The sequence below is a fragment of the Ostrea edulis genome, chromosome 7 (assembly GCF_947568905.1).
Source record: "Ostrea edulis chromosome 7, xbOstEdul1.1, whole genome shotgun sequence".
NCBI classification, from domain to species: Eukaryota; Metazoa; Mollusca; class Bivalvia; order Ostreida; family Ostreidae; genus Ostrea; species Ostrea edulis.
In genome coordinates this window covers 59,336,086-59,359,333 of record NC_079170.1, presented here as the reverse complement: position 1 = coordinate 59,359,333, position 23,248 = coordinate 59,336,086, and the positions used below count along the sequence as shown (strand labels likewise).

General features: G+C 35.0%; 1 protein-coding gene across 7 annotated transcripts in view; it reads right to left on the bottom strand.

Moving 5' to 3' along the window:
* Positions 1-5,150: 5,150 nt before the first annotated feature.
* The window catches only part of LOC125654442 (glutamate receptor-interacting protein 1-like), a 51,945-nt gene continuing 33,847 nt past the window's right edge, over positions 5,151-23,248 (bottom strand). For all 7 annotated transcript variants that reach the window (XM_048884399.2, XM_056144842.1, XM_056144840.1 and 4 more), the window contains 7 exons: positions 22,974-23,119; positions 19,536-19,677; positions 16,359-16,504; positions 15,375-15,403; positions 13,448-13,607; positions 10,269-10,855; positions 5,151-10,029 (listed from right to left, as the gene is read on the bottom strand). In XM_048884399.2, the coding sequence (XP_048740356.2) occupies positions 9,790-10,029; positions 10,269-10,855; positions 13,448-13,607; positions 15,375-15,403; positions 16,359-16,504; positions 19,536-19,677; positions 22,974-23,119 (1,450 nt within the window). In that variant the 3' untranslated portion in view covers positions 5,151-9,789. The remainder of the gene's footprint in view (positions 10,030-10,268; positions 10,856-13,447; positions 13,608-15,374; positions 15,404-16,358; positions 16,505-19,535; positions 19,678-22,973; positions 23,120-23,248) is intronic.

Genomic DNA, 23,248 nt, shown 5'->3' with positions numbered 1-23,248 from the left:
TCAAGAAGGTGAAAATCACTTTGTAGATATTTACTATGATATCCCCCTCCCCATCTAATTTTATTTCCTAGAAAATAAATTGCCCAATTAGGTTATTTCTTTTTTAATTGAAAAAATGCCCACCCCAGAATCAAATGTGTGTCCCCTTTCTTGATAAAAAGAAAATAGTAGAAATATCTTATTTCCAAACCTTTAATCTACCCCTCCTATTTTTAAAAATTCTCTGTTATGGTTATATTTGTATTTTCTAAACCTTATGAATTCATAAATTTTGCACATGAGGATCACAACCTATGCACTTATTCAACAAGAAATGTATACTTTGCCTTAATAAATTTTATCTACATATTGGGGAAAAAACCTGGGAATCATTTTGAATTGCAGGGAATTTCGTAAACTTTTCTGCGTAAACTTTTTTTCCATGCAAAAATACCACCTAGTACCTCATCTACGCAATACCGAGCTGTCTAGCAGAGAATATTGCAGATGTATTTTTTTTTTTTTACACGTGTTTCTTTACTTTGTTCACTGACAACAAGCAGAAATCACATAAACTGCAATATAAATGTTGATAAGTTGAGTATCTTTAAAAAAGAAAAAAGAAAAAACTGACGACATCTTAAGGCTAAAGGAAACATAAAAAAGTATTAGTAAGTCAGTAAATATTTACATGTATTTACATTTCGACATGAGATAAAAAAAAAAAAACCAAAAAAAAACCAAAAAAAAACAAAACCGATTCGCTTCGCGTTTCAATATAGCCACCATCTTGTCCCAGAATTATTTTCAATTTTAGCACATGTCAAGCGTTAATTGCTTCGATAGATTGCTGGAGAACGCTGGGAGACCATTACTGAGCAGTGCAGGCGGACTAGGATTAAACGAGAGAGGCACAGAATGAGAATGACAAAGCAATATTTTTGCACCTTTGAGTGAAGGACGTAGGGGACTGAGAACACCAGAAGCAGACTGTGTATTAGGTGATGTGATCGTTTTAGAACTAGACGTGTTGTTCGTAACACCAAGACTAAGCTGTTCACTTGTAAGGTTGGTACTCTGTACTTTAAGGATGTGGAATCTGAAAGACTGACGATAGCCTTAACTAAATTCAACTTGTCTGCTTAAGGAAAATACAGCATGGAGATAAGATGACAACAGCGAGTGATCGTGAAAATGAGAGGATAGAACAGATGACAGACTGTGTGAAAAGTTCACTGACGAAATCACCCTAAAACTGAGGAAAAACAGTGGTTAAACTGTTTGTGACGAAATCACTCTAAAACTGAGGAAAAGAGTGGTTAAACTGTTTGGTTGCCCCAAAATGGCGCTCAGAGACCACATTGGGAACGAAGGTAGACTAGTTGGCATTCTCTACCCAGAGTTCCGTGCGCTACTCGCAATCTCTCACCACGCCCTCTGGTGAGAGATTGGCAGGAGTGTAGCTTGCGTAACGCGTCCTCTGTTGAGAGAATGACTAGTTGGAGCGACTGAGAGGGATGGACTGATTGATTGCATCTTGTTTAACGTCTCTCTCGAGAATTTTTCACTCATATGGAGACGTCACCAAGACCGGTGAAGGGCTTCAAATTTAGACCTTTACTCGGCGCTTACGGCCATTGAGCATTGAGGGTTCTTTATCGTGCCACACCTACTGTGACACGGGACATCCGTTTTTAAGGTCATCTCCGAAGACCTGTGACATTCACACCTGTCACTACCTGTTTTAACGACTTAGGTCAGTCACGACCGGGATTCGAACCCCGGCCTTCCGCATGCGAACGCTCTAACCTCAAGGCCACAATAGTCAAGGTATTATGCACCTAATGGCGCGGAGAGAACTACTTATATGCAAGAACAAAGGAATGGAATCGCGAAGTCAGAACTTACAGATTGTACGACGTCTAGTCACCACCGACTGTGTAGACCCCTGCATTTGCAAGTCGCACTCAAAATCTGAATAGGAGCGTCGTCAAAACAAAACATACTGTACTCATCGTTTTGTGATACATATAATTGTGGATTTCAATCCACTTCAATCCAATGTTTTCAAAGTCGTCCTCGTTAAATCTTTAATATTTCAATCCAATGTTTTCATGGTCGTCCTCGCAATCTAGCCCGTTATTGTTCCGTAGTCTTGTTAGAATTTTAGTTCTAAGATGGCTAAATGAAGAAAGATTTCACTTATAAAGTACTGTAAATCACTACTATTCGCGAGCCTTAATTTCTATGAGATAATAACACTGCATTTCTCACGAACCATCGAAATGTTACTACAATAGGCTACGTGAGGTACTAGTATCTCCCTTTCATGCATCCAGTGGCGTAGCTTCCATTGAGGCTACCGAGGCAGCTGCCTCGGTAAAAAAAAAAAAAAAAACACCTTTTACGTTGTTAAAATGTCGATAGCTTTCAGACCCCCTGCCTCGGTAGTATTCGAACCCAAGCTACGCCTATGGCATCGTCGGTTACCCACGGGTGCTTCTAATCGATTCTCTCCATCATCAGGAACGTGAGTGGACTCAAAACCGTGGTTTGCGACGATAGCTTTCATAGGGCGCCAAATTACATGTAACATGAACTCAAATAATTGAATTATTGATATCATTATTTCAATTGAAGAGAGCAATAATTCAATTATTGCGCGCATTAATTGAATTACTTTTCTCTTCAATTGAATTGTAGCACACATCAATATTGATATCATCGATTTATTTTAGGAGAACAATTACTCAATTTTAGCGTGTATCAATTCAGCAAAATAATTAATGTTATCCCCAATTCAATTAATGCGCACGAAAATTTCGAATTGAAGATATGATTAATTATTTGAAGAGATCTTTAATTGAATTGTTGCATGCATCAAATGAATTGATGATATCTTCAAATAATTAAAGATATCTTCAATTATTGAGTATGTTAACTTGGCGCTCCATACCTTTTTCTTGCAAGACTAGCAACTGAAAATTTTCAAGTGTTGTTTCAAATCCACGAGTTATTCAATTTGTTGCTTGACGTCAACAACACCTTCGTGTACCTCTCTACGTTTTTTTTTTTTTTATTAAAAGTCGTCCCGTACCAGAAGCGACTAAATGGCGCGGTCCTTCGGATGAGACCGCAAAAAACCGAGTCCCCGTGTCATAGCAGATGTGGCACGATTAAGATCCATCCTTATTCAAAGGCCACAAGACTGAAAAAATTTGCAGCCCTTCAACGGCAATGGTGACGTCTCCATATGAGTGAAAAATTCTCGTTAAACAATTAAACAAAGATTGGTTATTGTTAAACAATATACAATCAATGTACAATCAACCAACCAACCCAAAAAGTCGGCATCGAAAGCGCAAACAATTTACGAAAGCGTAAAAATAATATGATAACCGATATAGGTTATATTAGTCCATTTCAAGAATTTAAAGCGAAAGTCACAATAAGATTCCTGAAACAAGGGGCAACTTTTGTTTTGCAATGCCAGAATTAAAATGAATTTTGTAAATAAATTCATACACTCGGGTCTATTTTGAATCGAGTACCATATGATCTGCATACGTTTCTTATGAAAGCGATCCCTTTTACCCAGTATTACTTAGTTTATCCACGAGTACTTTATTTTCACTTTGAGAGGATCTCGCGTAATTATGCGGAAATAAAGTTCTCGTGAAAACGTGAAGCAGCATTGCTACTTTGCACCAACACCGTGGGGACATGTACACAATTTGATGATCCTAGCTTTATTAATACTTCCCCTTCATGATTACCCATAGCCCCCCTGGACCCGGATAAACAATAGGCATCTTTCTCTCACTATGGGAAACTACTCAAAAAAATTGTAACATATGCACCAGGACTACTAAAAAAAAACAACAAAAAATGAAAGCTCCGTCCTCGGAAATCGCACCAATGCTCATTGTAATCCTCTGAGCATCATTTTTTCAAAAGGTTAACTAGAAAACGAATATTACGTCAATTTTCCTTATTAACCGGCTTATCTCAGGGTGGTGTTCTTGGTCTCATTCTATTTGTACTTCCTATCAAGTTGTACATTTTAAGCAGCAAGCAATACCTCTTTACAGATACCGCATCACACATGTACACTGTAGCTACGATCAGTTGATTTTTAAGAATGATTTAAAAATCATGAAATATTGATCCCACTGGAGAATGTTTCACTCGTATGGAGAAATCACCATTGCCGGTGAAGAGCTGCAGAATTTTGACCCAAGCTCGGCGTTTACTGCTTTTAGTAGGGATTTCTGCGGTCTCATCCGAAAGACCGTCCCATTTAATCTCCTCTTCCGACAAGCAAGGGTAATGTCGTATACTGAGGACCTATTCTAACCCGGAAACCCTGAAACAAGGGGAATCTGAATGGGGAAGGGAATTTCAAACGCAAAAATATACCAACCCATTCAAGTCAGGATGTTAAACTTCACAGCTTCTGTCCTTACGAAGCATCAACTGGTTTTGAAAATGATTCAAAATTAAATGTACTTATTGGAATGTGGACTTTGGTCAGGCTTATCCCTGAAAACTCGCATCAACAAATTGGTCATTGGAAATGTTTTTAAGGATGTATGCTACACCAGAGAAATTTGATGTAGATGAAAAGTGGAGGATATGTACAACAGTATTTTGAAGTTGAAAATTTTCAAATTTACTTTATTTTGTCAAAAATTACAGTTTTAGTAGAAGGTAATCTGAAAAAAATTTAAAACCCCTGCTGGACTCGAACCTGTGACCTACAGTTCAGCAGCTGGTATTCTAACCTACTGAGCTACTCGGCTATGTATTTAAATGGAAAAGGAAAAGTTAAATATTGCTGATGTCGATTTTTTCATCCATGTTTTTAAAGGAAGTCAGCCATTATGACGATGTAGAGTACTACCTTAAAATGACAACTCTGGATAGAGCTTGACAAAGCCATTTAATGCTGGACATCATAGACCTTCAATGTATGGGATAACACCTCTCTGATGGAGTGAATAGTAGGGCTGCGTAATGGAGGACATTGAACTACTCATCTTGTTTTTATTATTTCAACCCTAGTTTTACCCTTCATTGAGTAGCCCTCTGTCAGTTAAAAAAGGACATTGTCCGCTAAAGAATCCGTTGACCAGTAAATCTTCGGTTCCTCTGAAGTCACTTAAGACAGCTTTTCAAAAAACAAATTTATTGATGTAGAATTAACAAATTGTTAATAACTATTGCAAAACATGTTGCACAGATCAATGGTAACCATGCCTTTTAAAATATTGAAAATGTTACATTCCAAAATCAGAACTTAGCACTATCTTACTATTAAGGACACCTACAAAAAATAAAAACACCTGCATTTTACATTTTACACCAAATCATTTGATAGGCTTGATTTCACAAATGACATAATCAAGAATAAACAGATTTGCAGCTTTTTATGTACCTGTGTGATTTTTCCCGTCCTGTCATCAACAATTAAAAGTTTATCATTCTGCTTTCATGTAAAATATTCGAATTGGATTGAACAAATCATGTTTGACATGCGCATGGGTAGGCGATGGTTTTCTAAGGTGACAATAATCAAATGTTACCTTCAGGTACATACACAATATTCACTGTATCAGACATGCCTAGAAATACAAGTATTAGAAGTACCTGGAAAAATTAATTTCTTCACTCGCAAGTGTCCTCAACAGCTCAGTTTTACAGTGAATTAGGGCAATAAATGACTGTAGACATCTTGTCTTTACTGCATCACACCCAAAGTGTGACTGAATGCGAGATGTACACCTGCAATACATTTACTGCTACAACAAAGTCTATAAAGTACAATTTCAAGAAGTATGGTTTTTATCAATCAACACTTAATCTGATATGAATCAAGAAATAATTTCCATTAATACATAGAATGCTGGAGAGATAACTAGCCCTATAAAGGGTTCCTCTTTTAAATTCAAGCTATAACACATACAATTAACAAAATACAAAGAATTCTACTGATAACAACCAATATATCACAAAGTGGAATGATGATACAGCAGTCAAGCAAAGACCAACAAATCAAATCACAACCCGATATTCTCTAAAGCTGTACAGATAGTCCATTACTTTCACAACCCGATATTCTCTAAAGCTGTACAGATAGTCCATTACTTTCACAACCCGATATTCTCTAAAGCTGTACAGATAGTCCATTACTTTCACAACCCGATATTCTCTAAAGCTGTACAGATAGTCCATTACTTTCACAACCCGATATTCTCTAAAGCTGTACAGATAGTCCATTACTTTCACAACCCGATATTCTCTAAAGCTGTACAGTTAGTCCATTACTTTCACAACCCGATATTCTCTAAAGCTGTACAGATAGTCCATTACTTTCACAACCCGATATTCTCTAAAGCTGTACAGATAGTCCATTACTTTCACAACCCGATATTCTCTAAAGCTGTACAGTTAGTCCATTACTTTCATCCAATAATTAATGTTAAAGTTATATTTCTGCTAAGTGTTTAAATTCTACCATCATGAAAATTTCTCAGAGATCAGCCATTTATAGTGTCAATTTTTGGATACGGAACGAAATCAAAAATTACCCAAAATACGACACATTGATTTAGTCTTAGCTGTGCGGGGAATATAAATGTTGTTCTACGAATGCACTACATAAGACTTGGTTTGACAAGAACTGATATAGCTTAAACATTTGCAATGAAAATAATATATTTCCTAATATACATGTAAATTGCATGTATTGCATTGCTTCTGCTAAGAGTTCAGTCTTCTGTTTATTTCATAAGCTTTAACCAATTCAAGGGTCTCTTTCATTGATTGCATCCGAGACATTTTTCTACACAAACACCAACAAATATTTGTACTGCTGCTCGGAACATTGTAGCAATCTAACGCTCAATAAACTTCAGAGGATGCCTTACTTTGTTTGCAGTCACATGCTTAACGATGTCGTTTACTTTGTCAATTAATGGAAGCTTGATGACCATTGTAGCCCTATGTTATATACAATCATACAACCATTCACAATCAAAAATTTCACTACAAATATATGTACATAATGCCGTGTTCTCTACATATAAAAATACCAGCAAAGGCAAGATCAGGAAAACCACTACTAAACAGAATACTTGTCAATAGCACCAACAAAAATTAATGTGAAATGTACGGAATCGGCACGCATTCTGTTTTTATAACTTCATTGTGATATGAATGATAAATCAAACAATATACATGTATATATCTCAATAGGAACAATATACATGTATATATATCTCAATAGGAATAATATGAAGGAAATGTGAAGAAAGTAAAACTCTGCTCTCTCTCTCTCTCTCGGTACACATACTCTTTCTTACTTGAAATGCTAGCAGTGCATTGTGATGATATTTGAAGACAGCATGAACAGCTGATAAGGAGGACCAGCCTACCCTTAGTTGAAGGTCTATCATTTTGTAAAGCAATCCATGCAATGTAAAACAAAGATCAAAATTTGAAGATTTTAAGTGGCGTCATCCATTCCCTGGATAGTTGGCTTCAGATGATACTGAATAAGTATTTACCCACATAAAAAACTGTGGAGTGAACTTAAAGGATTCATAATGTACACCGGTAAACATTGCCTGTCTATATATATGTATGTAAAGATGTATATATCTGATGTGATACCAGTCACCACAATGTATTTACAGAGAACAGCTATGGGCAGTTCACAATAAAACAATCCAAACCCAAATGATCCTGTTTACTGCCTATATTCATGGTGGAACAGTTTCATCTTGGTACCAATACTTATCAAATTCAACTCTCATTAGTGGAGAATATAATGTATGCACCATCACTATGGATTTCATGATCTTTTAAGTCAAAATTATAATTTTATAACCATAATTTCTTTTCTGACAAAGGATCAGTGTGCATCATCAGATAATGATGAAAGTGTATCAAAAATAGGTCAGATTGCTGGGTATTTCAAAAATATATCAGATTACTCAGTATTTCAAAAATAGGTCATATTCAATACTATGTGTTTTATGAGAAGAACATAACAGATATTAGCGAGTGTACCTAGAGTAAGATCAGGTTACTGGGGTTGTCAGGGTTAATCTTCCTGGAATGTAAACATTTCTTTTGTTGGGACAAAATTTTGTGAAGAACTTAAAATACAAGTCCCAGTATAATATATTATGTAAATTTGACAGCAAAGGGTATTCCTAGAATATTCATTGTATATCGATTTCAATCTGTCTATATTTTACAAAATATAAAATCTACCCTGTCTATTTACTACCAATACAAAATCTATCTGGAACAATGGAAGCACCTAAAAATTTCAATCAAGGGAAAATGAGCACAGATTATGCAAAGGCATAAAACTGATATATCGGAAGAAAATATGAATTCATTCAATTCCACATCAACTGTTATTTAAACAAACAAGCAGAAGAACTACATGTGTTTAAAAATCCTAGCCATATCATTGAAAATTGGAACAAGTCATATTGCACCATCATACTCAGTATGTGCACATATATAAAAGAAACATTATGCAAAATAAAATTATGCATTTACATATAAGTACATCGAAAACAATATTGTAAAGATCAGACAAGACTGTTTAGTTGTAAAGATCAGACAAGACTGTTTAGTTGTAAAGATCAGACAAGACTGTTCAGAAGAGTTAGGTTAGTGCTTGTTAAAATATACAGTGATCCATAGTTGTCCAACCATAGATGAACAGCCTTTCTGTTTGATGCCATCGTTCTAACTGTTACATCCAACAGGTCCATCTTTATGTCTCACAACTTCTAAGATTTCACCATAAATTAGATCCCGCTATATATTAACCTCATGTATAACCCCAAAAACTATAAATGGCACTGCCAGCAGGATTTAGTTGTGTTAGAAGACAAAACTAAAGGAAAACCAATGGTTCAACAGCCTAGTATCACAACTACACAAAGGTAATATAATGTGTATGTCATGGATTTGAAGCCATTTTTCTTTTCTTTTTTTACACCATACATTATATCTTTGCTTCAAAATCTGATTGGCCACTTTTGTTAAGTAGACATAGTCCCACTCTTTTGATGCAGTAACTATAGTATTGATATAAATGAATTTATAACCCCTTCTCCTAGATATTCGAAGTACAAGCTTCGATGATATCATTGATAGGCAAATGACAGAAAGAATATGAATTATTTTCACGCATGCCTAGACTCTAGACTGTGACATGGTCTTTCAGTTTCCACAGAGACATGCTGTGACATCATAAATTTTTGCAGATATGGGTAGAGAACACCAATCTGTGAAATCAACATAAAAACATGGAAAAACAATGGGTGCATAATGAATGTGCATATGACTGCCCAATACATTTACAAATTCAAATACTTGGACATTTCATTCCATTGAAAAAATGTATTAAAAAAAAAAATTCCATTACAGCTTTTTCTGAAGAGATTGTATTAATTTCTCCAACATTTTGCAATTGTATTTCTAAAAAATATAACAAATTAGATCATACAACTGTAAATAAATCAGTTGCTAGTTCAATATTGAAAGTGTTTGAATTCTGTTGGCCTTGACACTCTTATATCAAACTTACACCTGTACATGTAATACTAAAGATTTGTGTTTTCATCTAAAAGGAGTGATCACGTACATGTACATCATCATAATATTGGGACTATATACACCTACTGATAACACATTGGAACTTTCATCACATTTTCTTTGTTATATGAACAATAATCTCAGAGAGGCAGTTTATAAAAAAATCACTGAATATCTTTGATAATATCAAACGGTTTTGGGACTATGAACACTTGCTGATATCACACTGGAATTTTCGTATGTTTTTTCTTCGTCATATGAACGATAATCTCTGAAGGGCTGAGTACGAGTACACCGTCTGTTTCCTAGGCTCGCGGACTTTGAGATCGGGTTCCGACTGATGATCAGATGTAGGCTGTTTCCAGCCTCTGTGATTAGTGGAATTGTCAGCGCACAGTCAAAATCCTTCGTTCTTTTACCATTAACCTACACCAAGATTAGAACTGATTAGTTTGCTTTGTAAAGATGATTGTTTAGTACTGAAATTACTCATATCTTTCATGTATGCATGAAAAAGTTTTCAGTGTTAGATTTCTTATAATACCTAATAAAATGCTGTTTAATAATCAAAACATCGTTTATAACTGTAAAATATTTGGCGTTAATCCCCAATATATTTTTTTTTAACACTTTCAAATTAAACTGATGAAGTGTCTAAGTCTTACCTGTAGCACTCTATCAAATGGCTTAATTCCATACAGATCAGCAATGCTTCCTTTCCTAACCCCACTTATATATACACCTTTCTCGTACATTCCATCCGACAATCCAAATCCAAAATCTTCCACCACTGTGCTCCGCATTAAGGTGATCTTATGTAATTGCACGGGAGTCGGTGAAAAGATGGTTTTGACATGATTCTGGTACATCTCAGCGTTTGACTTGCTGGGCCTAACAGTACTCCTGGACTTTCTGGGACGTGCCATCACTTTGTCCAGATCCATATCACTGTTGTTATTGATGGCAGTGCTGTGTGAGATCTGTTTTCTGTGTATTCTGCTACAAGAGGTTGGTCGTGCACGTCTGTCTAGACTAGAGGTGCTTTTCTCTCGAAGACTTGCACCTATCTGCTTTAACATTTCCGAGTTCTCATAATCCTCGAATGATCTTACCCATTCTTCCACAGCCTCATTTTCAGGGTTGCCATGGCTACTGACACTATGATTTTGAAGGTCATCATCTGAACTGAGATCATCTATTCTGTCCATACTTGACAATGCATAGGAATTGTTTGATCCACCACTTGTAAGGCCTATAAATATATACAATAACAAGATGTGTTTATGAAACACTGTGCCCCCCCCCCCCCCCCCCAAAGCAACAAAGAAAAGGTCTTATAAGGAATCTACATACAAAATAGACAGGAGATAATGCCTAAATAAACTTTTTTCAAAAGTAGGACAAACTCCAGGGTAAAAAACTGTTATACCAAAAGAACCTCATCACGAGGCATGAAAAAAAGAAAAGAAATATGAGAGTCCTATTACTCATCATTCAAAACTTGTAAGCAAGGTTAAAGTTTTGAAATTTGGATCACAAGGTGAAAGATCATGGGATCAAAATTTAATGAAAGATCATGTTATAAGAAATTCATATCCAAAATATGAAAGCCTTACCTTAAAATGTTCAGGAGATTTAGGAGACCTAGTTTAAGAGTGGGTAAACTTCCAAGGTCAAGGTTAAAAATAGAGTTCTTATAATAAGAAACGAACATGAGGCTCCAAAGGACTTATCAGTCACCTGAGTTATTAGTATAGGTTCAAGGGCTATGAAATGTATAGTAATTTTCCTGTTCTGCATATCTAAGCTAAGGCCAATTCACCTTAATTCATAGATCCCCACCTGCCCCTCAAAAATCGACCCACCCCGAATTTTCTTATTTTGCAAAACTTGCGATTTCCGGAAAACTTTCATGTCCAACTCTGGTATTTACACTTCTTGACAATAATTACATTTTCGGTATAGCAATGCGTGAAAAGACACGTGAAGAAAATAGATGTGGTTTTCTTAAGTTCTTATGGGCGTAAATGGAAGAAAGGGATTAATGTTCATCATATCTTGAAGAAATTTGGTATCTTTTTGTGTTTGAAATTAAAGTTTAACCTGAAATTCGTCTGTGAAATAAGCATATAGATCGATATCCATCTGGCATTAAATGATGCACTTCTGTTGACAAAAACTTGTTCGTCATCGATACTCTTTCTTAGAAAATCAAAATCAAAAAATAAAATCCTCCCACCCACCCGATACTTTTTGGTGACCCTGGATGATAATCTACTAATTAGAATGAATTGGCCTAAAGTCTAATATTAAGCAGCAACTATTTAACAAAATGTGTCCTTAAAACCAGTGATGTCTTATTGTACATTTCTATGAAATTATCTGAAATAGGATTGGGTGGAAAGAACCACTTGAGGCAAAGCCCCTGCAGGAGGTCTGGGTGCATAGCATATGGTTCTCCATCCTCTATTTGAGTAAGTAATGTCTTATGAACAGAGAATGCATTTTTTCAATGGCAGGTACATTGAATTTACAAATTTGTTCACTTATTTTCTCAACATTTACGGTCTTACCAGTCCCATTTCCAGATATTTTTAAACATTTTTATCAATTTCTCTTGTGTTATGGTCAGGTTCTATAAGCTTTCCTGCCATCTTGAACACATTCGATCTCTCGAAGTTTTATCAAGATTCCTTGAACTTCAAGTTATCGAGAGTCACCTGCAATACTGTTACCCTCTAATCCCCCAAGTCTTTGATCTATGTAGCATAAAAGTCACAAAGACTGTGCATCAGTTTTAATTTACATGCATAATATTTAGGGTTCTCTTTTACCTTCATGACTATTTTTTAAGTGTAGAAAAAAAAAAACCAATTTCTAACAAGAGGCCTAATCAGTCACCTGAATACTACCAGTGAAAAAGTATCACTACTCCCAAGGGCTATGAAATCTAGAGAGAAAAAAATTCCTGTTCTGAATATCTAAGCTAAATTCTAATGTTCAGCAACAGTATAAAAGAAGATGCAGTGTTCTTAAAACTTCAATGCCCTCAAAAGTGCATACACTGATGAAAGGCTTTACATAATATCATAGGTTTATTAACATTAAAAGATACGACTAATTAAAAGACCCATCCTAGAGTCACCCAGGGTTGTGAAATTTACTACTTTTTTTTTTACATCCTTTTCTGCTATTCCTAAGTATGCATTTAGATTTTATACAGTATCAGCAAACTAACACATAAATACTATATACTAAGTTTGGCCCCATCCTGGGGTCAGAACTTCTACCCTGGGGATCATAAAATTTACAATATTGGTAAAGGACTACCTGCTCTTTCTAAATATCCATTTAGTTTCAATTTAGTATCAATAACACTAAAGAAGATGTTACTTAAGTGTTTTACATATAAACACTATATATTAAGTTTGGCCCCGCCCTGGGATCAGAACCCTTATCCCGGGGATCATGAAATTTACAATTTTCGTAGAGGTCTTCCTGCTCTATATGAATACGCATTTAGTTTTTCTTACACGTGCAGTTGTAGAGAAAAAAATATTTGAAAATTGATCAATTTTGGGCAGTTTTGCAGGAATCCTGATATTTACAATTTATGTCCCCCCTTGTTCCAAAGATGCTTCATACCGAATTTGAAAAGAATTGGAATGATAGTTATCAAGAGGAAGTTAAAAATGTTCAATTGTTAACGCACGACGGACGACAACCAATTGCAATAGGTCATCTGAGTTTACTCAGGTGACCTAAAAACTTTGAATCACAAAGAAAAATTGCAAGTACATAAACAAAAGCACAATATTTCCAACATATTATTAAATGTACATACTTCTGCCTGATTTGTTGGTCTGACTAAGAGGTTTGGACACGACCATTGGTTGTACACAGTGACCATTGCCTGGGACTCCAAGCTGTGTGTCATGGCACTCGCTATCCCAGGATTCCATTGCACTGTCTATGCTGGCTGCAGGTGTTGTCGATCGATCGCTCTATATATAATTGAATATTGCTTTAGAATCAAGAATATTACAAAGCAGAACAGATTTGATCAGACAAAATTGTTTTCCCTCAACCTGCACCCTAACAGGTAATATTGTAATATGCACAAAAGATCCCACTACTAAATATTACTTAAAGCCTGGAGAGAAATAATCCTTCTCTTACTAAATATTACCTAAAGCCTGGAGAGAAATAATCCTTCTCTTACTTTTGGGAATGAAGACAGAAATGCTAATAACAATTACAGAAGCCTTATCGTAACTTCAAGTAAAAAAGATCATTATAAACTAGTCAAAAACATCAACTGTCAGATATCAGATTGACAGCAAGTAAAAAAGATCATTATAAACTAGTCAAAAACATCAACTGTCAGATATCAGATTGACAGCAAGTAAAAAAGATCATTATAAACTAGTCAAAAACATCAACTGTCAGATATCAGATTGACAGCATATTGATGCAACAATGATTCTGATTCATATTCCTTCTTAGATTATTACTCTAATCAACGAAGAAAAACAAATCATCTCACTATCACCAATAGTCTGTTCAATTTGGACTGTATCAATACATGTACATCTTCAATCTAACTCTTAAGTTCATGTTTGCATGAAGTCCCACTGAAATGACAGCTTGTCAGAAAAATGTAGTGTGGCTCCTCGATAATCTACACACTTTGGGTCTAAAGCAAAATCAGTCACACAAATGAAGCATGTGGAAAACAGAATTGCATACTGTATATGGATGTAAGATCTTCACATCTGACAGCAAACAATATCCATATTTAATTGATTTAAAGTGAAAATTTAATGATTGATATTCAAGCACTGACCATGTCCTTCTTTCAATACCAATGGCAAAATACAGTGAAACTTGAATATAGCGAACACGGATATAGCGAAGTGAAATTGATTTCCCTGGCAAATTTTTATATATTCTATATGAAATTCGGTGTCTATAACAAATATAAATATAGCGAATTCACAGATATAACGAAAGTAAATTTCTAATTCCCTTGAATTAAAAATGAACGTAAAAATCACCTTTTATAACGAATCTCTTTTTTCATTCTAAACTCGGTGTGATTTTTAACAATCGCTTTCCTTTGCCATATGGGATCCACACTTATTACGAAATTTCTGTATTTTTTCAAAAGAGGTTAATGCAAAACAATACTTTCACATACGTTTAGCAAATATATTGTTGGCATCGTTAACTAATCTCATTCATTAAATTTGAAGTTTGATTGCATTTATTTTATTGTACACTCCTTTATTTGTGTAAAGCAGTAAGTAAATGACTGTTTGTCAGTATTGCACATAATTTAAATTATTTTGCTGACATTTTTCTTTCGATATGTTCTTGAATGGCTTAATAATCCATGAAGATAAATCATCATTCATAAAGCAGTGTGTATATTTCTTGTATAAAGACATTTCTTCTCGAATATATATATCAGGCTTAATTTCTCTTAGAGAAAATACAAACGCAAATATATATCGATTGCTGCTTTCTTATACAACTAATATAAATGTAGAACAAATCAGATTTATAACGAATTTGTTATATTTGAATTATGAATTCACTATAAATGTATTATAGCAAATTACACTTATAGCTAATTTATTCAGATTGTCCGCAGAAATTCAATTGATCACGTTTTACTGTATAGGGTATGGTGTCAAAATCTCTTGAGAGATTGAAATTAACTTCATTAAATGCTGCCTTTAGGTCATATAAAGATTATGTGTACTTACAAAATGGCCCCCTTTTCTTTGCTTTGATCCTGTAAAATCATAAAATTGAATATGCATGTAAATTACACACACACACACATGTAATTTACCTTCAGTCCTAGGGACTGATATTCCAAGCATAAGATTGCTTCTAGTAGGTTTTAAACTGCAGATATAAAGTTGTTACATAGAGGCTAATACAGTGATTCTTTATTTTTTATCAAAATCCTGGATCCTGCTACTAATACAGTAAACCAGCTACCATACACCTCATTTCTATTCACAAATGGAGAACTGAATGATTAGTTTCCACAAAGTGTGTTTTCTAACCATTGAAAATCTGAGATCCTTGTGTCACTCGCAGTCTAAAAAGAAGCTGGCCATTTTTTAATATCATTAAAAGTGGAAGTTATGTTTCAAACACAAGTTTTCTAAAAGCGTAAAAACTCTGCCTGAAATAATACTAGTATAAACTGTATAGGTCATGACATTCCAGAAATTTGAAGAGAAACTCACAATAAAAAAAATTGATGAAGCCGGGGCGGGTCATTTTGATCTACTTATAGATTGTTTGCTTTTTGAAGCCAGTCTATTCAAAATATGTATAACAAAAAATTTGGAAAATGATTTCACACACTTACTTTGAACTAAGCATTATTCTTACATTTTATATGGCCAGCTGTGTGTGACACATTTTGTTACAGTAATGCTACTTTGTTGCTACAGAGATTGAGAAAATGAACTACAGAATTTTGTGGAGACTTTCCACATACACATGAAAGCTGCTTTACATACAGAATTTTCAATGGCTCCATTTTCCCTTTCATAATGACAGGAAAACTTTTTGAGATGTTCGATGAATAATCAGACCGCATTCTAAAACAATAATAACAGCAACTTCTCACCTTTTATATTTCTTATATTTAAACTCTCAATAAAGAAATTGAGATGAAAACTGAGGTGTAACTGTTAACAAACTTAAGGAGATGTAATGACGACACTGACTACTGGCTTCAATGGGTCTAGCTATCTTCAGTGTCACGAGATCCTCAGCACTCTGTAACATATCTGTAGCTTCAGTCAGAGTCCTTCCTTTCATCATTTCTCCATTGATGGCCAACAGCAGATCTCCAACATGTATAGCCCCAGTCCTAATTAAATCAAATGAACAACATGTATAGCACCAGTCCTAATTAAATCAAATGAACATGTATAGCACCAGTCCTAATTAAATCAAATGAACAACATGTATAGCACCAGTCCTAATTAAATCAAATGAACACACCAATTTTGAACCTGCTTGTTTTATTTTGATAATCAGCATTTCCTAGATCTGCTAACTACTCAAATTTTCGTAAATAGGTCAGGGGCGGATCCAGGAATTGTGGTTGGGGGGGGGGGAACTATTTATGAGGCAGACAAAGCCCTGGTGAGGCTACAGGAACCTCCTGGATTTTACAGATTTTATAAGGCTTGAAATATGTCTCCTATGTAGTAATTTTTATTATTTTCTATCATTTTTAATTAGGTGAAATTAATAAAATGACACAAATTTTAAGGGTTTTTGGAAAAAATGTAAGTGTAAGCAAGTAATTCAGTAAATCAAAAGATTTTGTCATTTATTCCCCCGAGAGTGGAAGAAATTCTAGCTTCTTTTATCATTTTGTACATTTTTCTAAACAAGAGACCATGATTTACCTTCAATGTGAAAATATAAGGGGGGGGGGGGGGGGGGGGGGGGGGGGGGGAGGGGAGGCGCAGCTGCGCCCCCTCCTCTTAAATCCGTCACTGTAGGTGATAAATCTACCTAAATTGTTCCTAACATGTCTTATTCCGCATCTATGTACTCCATTTTACTGTGAATTTCGATTCTATGTTCATTCACAATTCTGTTTTCCATGTTTTTTACACTGTGCAATGTCGGATCAGACAGGTTTTACTGTGTTACAAGTGATAGTCAATCCTTACAGTCATGGCAAATGTACTTGTAACTATGGCTACTTTGGAATTGAAAATGGCCCCAGTTCATGGTATGAAAGTAACTGCTCATATTCACGTCTTCATTTTGACATGATTTACATGTTACTTGGTATGGAAATTTTTTCAAAGTTTGGAGGAGGATGTTAGTGGCTGCAGACAGTAATGGACATTATAAATACGTCTTCAATGATTTCTTCTTTACAAAACAAAAATGTTTCAATTCAGTTTTTAGGTGCTCCTTATATAGTACATGTTGTTTTAAATTTTTAAAAAACCATAAAAATTGAATTATCTGGGTATCAGACCTGCCCAAGTTTCTTCAAATGGTGCTTAATTCTAATGCTGTTAAAAAGAATCTCCCATTGCAGCATTGTGTTATTCCAGAAAAAATCCTATTTTCGATTCTAATCTAGAATTTTTAATGTTTAGTCTAAGCAATGTTTGAATGGCAAGATCGATACAATGATAAGCATTTGTGGTACGCAGATCTAAGTTTAACATGTTGTAAAGAAGACAGCAAACATTTCTCTAGTGTCCATACAAATATGGACAGGTCATACAATTGTTCTACCTTGGAATACTGTTGTTGGATTTTCGGATAACATATCAGAAATCTACTTGGCAGCTTTCGAATCTCTATCAATACTCTTGTGGAAGTGAGCTACAAGAACTCAAGCCAGATGACATCACTAAAGCACAAAGATATTTTCTTTACTCAATAAGGTTTTTAGTGAAGAAATCTGACTAGCTAGCCTAGTATTGAAGTGCCGTACTTCATCATTCTGGGTGTTTTCCACAAATTTGTTTTTACTGTGTTTCTGATGAAAACTTGTTTAATACAGAAGGCCAGTACTGCATTTGTCAAATATGCAAAACAGTTAAAGCAGCCCCAACAAAAGCAGCCATCAATAAAACAGCTGAGTAAGAGATCATCCGTGAGCTGTAAAATGTTTATCATTTCCTGTACACAAGCCATGGTACATGTTTGCCAAATTTCATTGAATATTTAAATCCTTAGTTAAGAAAAACCTCCTTCCTCATTCTTAATCTCAATAAAACATGGGGAAAATGTCTTCCTCCCTCATCAAATACTGGAAAAAATGGCCTTAAAACCAGAAAATTAAATGAATTTTTTATTGTTTAATTATGCTGGGCAATCAAATAGCAAGAGGATTATAGTGACTGTTATTAATAGTTAATATGTAAATGTGCGCTGTCCAAAGCATTTCAAAGTAAAATTATCACAATTACAATGACAAGAGGTCCATGGGCCACATAGCTCACCCGAGTCACCTTAACCCTGATGTTGTGATTTTTTAAAGATTTTTTTTCAATTTTGATTCCCATGAAAATTGTTGACCCCATATTCAATATTGTGGCCCAACCCTAACACCAAAGGGTCACAACATTACCATGATAAAAGTTCACAAATCTTGGTATGAATTGCAAGGTATTGCCATAAGGAATCTAAATACAACACTTACATACGAAAGCCCTACCTTAAACAGGGGATGACTATATTAATATGATTAATATTGCTGTTTTATGAGATAATTTTTGAGAGATGCTTCCCAATATATTCTTACGTAAAATTCTTGATCCCTTATTGTCGCCCCACCCTACCCCCGGGGGTCATAATTTGAACAAAATTCATTAATCTGCACTACCTGAGGATGCCTGCATATAAATATCACAAATTATGGCCCTGCTGTTATTGAGATACACATTTTCCCAAACTTTCACCCCCTATTGTGGACTCACCCTACCCCAAGGGGCCATGATTTGAAGAAACTTGAATCTAAACTATGTCAGGATGCTTTCACATTAATTTCAACTTTTCTGGCCCAATGGTCCTTGAGAAAAAGATTTTCAAATGTCCCCACCCTATTTTTGCCTTTTATTGATTATCTCCCCTTTAGAGGAGGCATGACCCTTCATTTGAATAATTTATATCACTTTTACCCAAGGATAATCAATTTGCACCAAGTTTAATGAAATTGGCCCAGTGGTTCTGGAGATGGAAACATGAAAAGTTTACAGACAGGCAGACAGATGGGCAAACGACAGACAAAAGGTGATCAGAAGAGCTTACTTGACCTTTCAGCTCAGGTGTGCTAAAAATGGCATATTTAGATCTTTCAATATGAGAATTATCCCTATTGTACGATGTCTTTTTTTTCTTTGAGTTTTAGTTAAGCTCACTTTTCAGCCAGCCCTCCTTTGATGATGTCAGAAATGATGATGGGGTCCCCTGGACTGTCAGTCCCCGATATTGTGATCCCTAACGGTCCCCCACGGCGGTGAAGCTCCACAGTGTATACAACAGACTCATCACAACTCTCATCTACAATGAAGACAAAAACAACATACATATTCGAGTTGTCAGTTTACGAATTCAACCATTTCTTTCTTGTATAATTCATTTCTAAAAGGCCTAGTGACATTAAGTATTATGATATTGATACTAATTTTCCTGTTCTGTATATATAAGCTAAATTCGAATACTTGGACTATCAGCATCTAAGGAAACAGGTAATTTGATGCATTTCTCTATTAAATGATCAACAAAGTTTTACAACCAAGGTAATTTCAATTCCCCCTGTGCAGTTAATCTTTCAAGTCTTGACATTTACATGGCAATTACTGCAGGGGTGTAGTGATAATCAACTGATTTGTGCTGTATACAGGTTCACATTGTAAGATTCTCTTGTAAACAGATGTACTAATACATCAGAAAGAGAGAAAACTACTATGAAAAATAAACTCTTTGTTGTGTGAAATACATATACATGTACATGCACTTTCATGAAAATTCATTACGTAAGTTATAAAGTAATGGTTTGATTTCATTTTTATATTTTCAGCTCAATGAAGACATGAATAAGGACAAAAATATCCCACTCTCAATCCAAATTGAAGAATAAATCAATTTTGTGCAACATATACAGATAGAATTGCCAGTCATTGTCCATCATATGTGCTAAGGAATGTTCAAGTGAAGAATGAAGAAGTGAAGATAATGAACAATCCTGTATAAAGAATACAAAATTAAAAGTTTAAGAATTAAAGACCGAGTTTTTCGACCGGTCGGTTTACCTCAGGTAAGTTTAGTTGGGGGTGGAGCTAATTTTAAGCAGGTGTGAAGCCCCGAGGGAAGAATGGTAGCTTGTGTAAAGCTTCCTGAATACACGGGATGTTACCTGTGTTACCTGTACGTTTTCGTAAGATAAATCATCAGTGCAATTATTTTTCTTGTGCATGTTATTCAAAATATTGTTAAAAAAATTAATGAATCAAACATGTTAAAGCACGATAAATTTATTTTGTAATTGAGGATGTTAGCCATTGAAAAATTAGGCAGAAAATTCGTGCGTCTGCCAAACATATAGATTCCTACAAGAATCCCTTCGTACTGCGGCGGATTTTCTGGCGATATAACGATCATCGTCCCACACCCCACGATGACTCAACATAGTCCAGAATTTCTTATAGTTTTTTTTTCTGTTAGATTTATTTTTCAGGACGGCACACCGGGATTTTCTTGGCCACCAAAGTTGTCTGTGCGACTCTTCCATAACACACGACATACACCAATAGTCGGGACATTCAGTTCTTCCGGCATTTCCCTCAATAGCTGGTCCAGGCAAAGAGGGTACTTCCTCAGATATAACTTCTTCGGCATCCCAATCCTAACCATTGTATGCAAAAAGGGCCCTTACAGCCGATAATTTCCCTTCTGATAGAGTTGCAGTTACTTTTGTTGCCATGTTTCGTCATAAAATGACGCTGATAAAATTTCAACTGAATATAAACGGAATTTTAATGACGTATTTACTCATAATTAAAATTTTGATAATAATATATAAACACGACATTTCCAATGAGAGTCAGTACAGTCTCTTGAGCATAAAATCCATGTCCATGTAAATGATGTTCTAACCATCCATAATTATCTATCACACCTCTGCCTAAACACAACCCATCATAATTTATTATAATTGATGTAATTATATGTAAGATTTTCTACTCAATACATTATATTTTGTGACTATAGATAAAATACAAAGCCATAATTTTCTTATCAAAACTTTCTCTATTGAGCTGGCATACTACGCGGTAAACATCAAAAGATTTCACGGATGCCTCGATCGAGAGACGAGGTGGACAATGTATACACACGGATTAGTAACTAAATGTCCATCAATTTCTAGCATCCAATCTGAAGCTAAATTTCTCCTGATTGACAGGGGTTTACAGACCAGGTAAAATTGAAGGCGGTGCTTATTTCCTCGGTCTTTAAGAGTGTCGTTTTCAATCCATCCCAATTCACTAGTGTTTTCATTTGAAGCTGCTAATAATTCCTCTTCATTATAATCAGGCTCATATTGATACCCTTTGCAGTCAGATATGATCAGCTGCTTTCACTGAGGGGCAATTGCCGGGTATACGTCATAAGCAGATGGGATTGTGGGAAATATCTTAAAGAGCGATAACTTTATCTTGCAAAATGGCAGCCTCCAGCAGATGATGTGTAGCTATATTTAATAGCCGATTTCTACACAAGATTAAAATCAAATAGAAATAACCAGTGGAGTTAATTACTAAATATTTAGTATTTGAAATGTGAAAACATTATTTTATACCCTACGTTCCCTTTAAACTTAAAGAATATTAATGTTTTGCTCTGATTGCATGTATTTATAATTAAGCACAAAGCCATATGTAAGCTAAACTTTGGAATTACAGATAAAATATGCAAGTTTGGTGCAGCAGTACAGCTTAAATGGAGATTAAAATTTCATGTAATGATATTAATTATAAAGATCAATTTAGGTTTTAACAAATATATAAAATCCACTGATAGCTTTTCATATCTAATATATTAAGCAAGTAGTTGAAGTAATGACAATAGCGAGTTAAGCCAATATCTTGTTTACTTGATATTTTTATCTAAACATTTATATGGTTTTATTTTACAGTTAATAAACAAATTTTATTGTAAATGAATATTATAAAGTCAATGAAAAATGAAAATCATAAAAATGAACAGTACACACCATAAATGAAAAAATATTACAAGATTATCAGAATGTTTGGAAGAGTTATCTCCCGTAATGCCGCTCTTTATTCAAGTACGGGGAAAAATGGTGAGCAGACGCAACATGCATCATATATTGCATTAGGTGTGTGATTTCAGCAGTTTTTTTAACACTGCGTTTAGTGAATGCCATATATTTCAAATACTGTATATGAATGTAGGACGGCACTTGCGACTGTTACAATGCTCTGAACAACTTCCTGGACAATATGGTAAATATTTGGAAGTGCTGGGGCCATCCTTCTGATATTTAAAATTGTAATATTTCCGTGGACAATGGCATATTAAGACTAAGAATATATCAAAAGCATCGATCAAATTTTGGGTTACAATCTTTTAAAAAACACTAATGTCCATACTGATGAAAGACTTTACATAATATATGTTATATTCACACTATATGACTATTTTGGACCCTCCCTGGAGTCAGAGAAGTTTCACTGTATATTATTTGTATGGACACAAATCTAATGAATAATTCTCCTTTACAGTATGTACAAGTAAACTTTACTTATTTTCAAGGTTTCTTTTTGGTTACGTACCATTAGGATGTTCCTCCCGCCTCAGTTTGAGTTTTAGTATGTCCTCAGGCGTCTGTAGGAGATGCATGACATCTTCAATGGTCAGTCCATCTGTCCTGATGTCACTGACGGCCAGTAACCTGTCACCGGTCTGCACAGAACCACACCTAACAAAGGCAATGTAAAAAGATATCATACAAAACTACAGCTAACAAGGACAGTGCAAGATATCACACAGAACTACACCTAACAAGTGTAGTGTAAGATATCACACAGAACTACACCTAACAAGGACA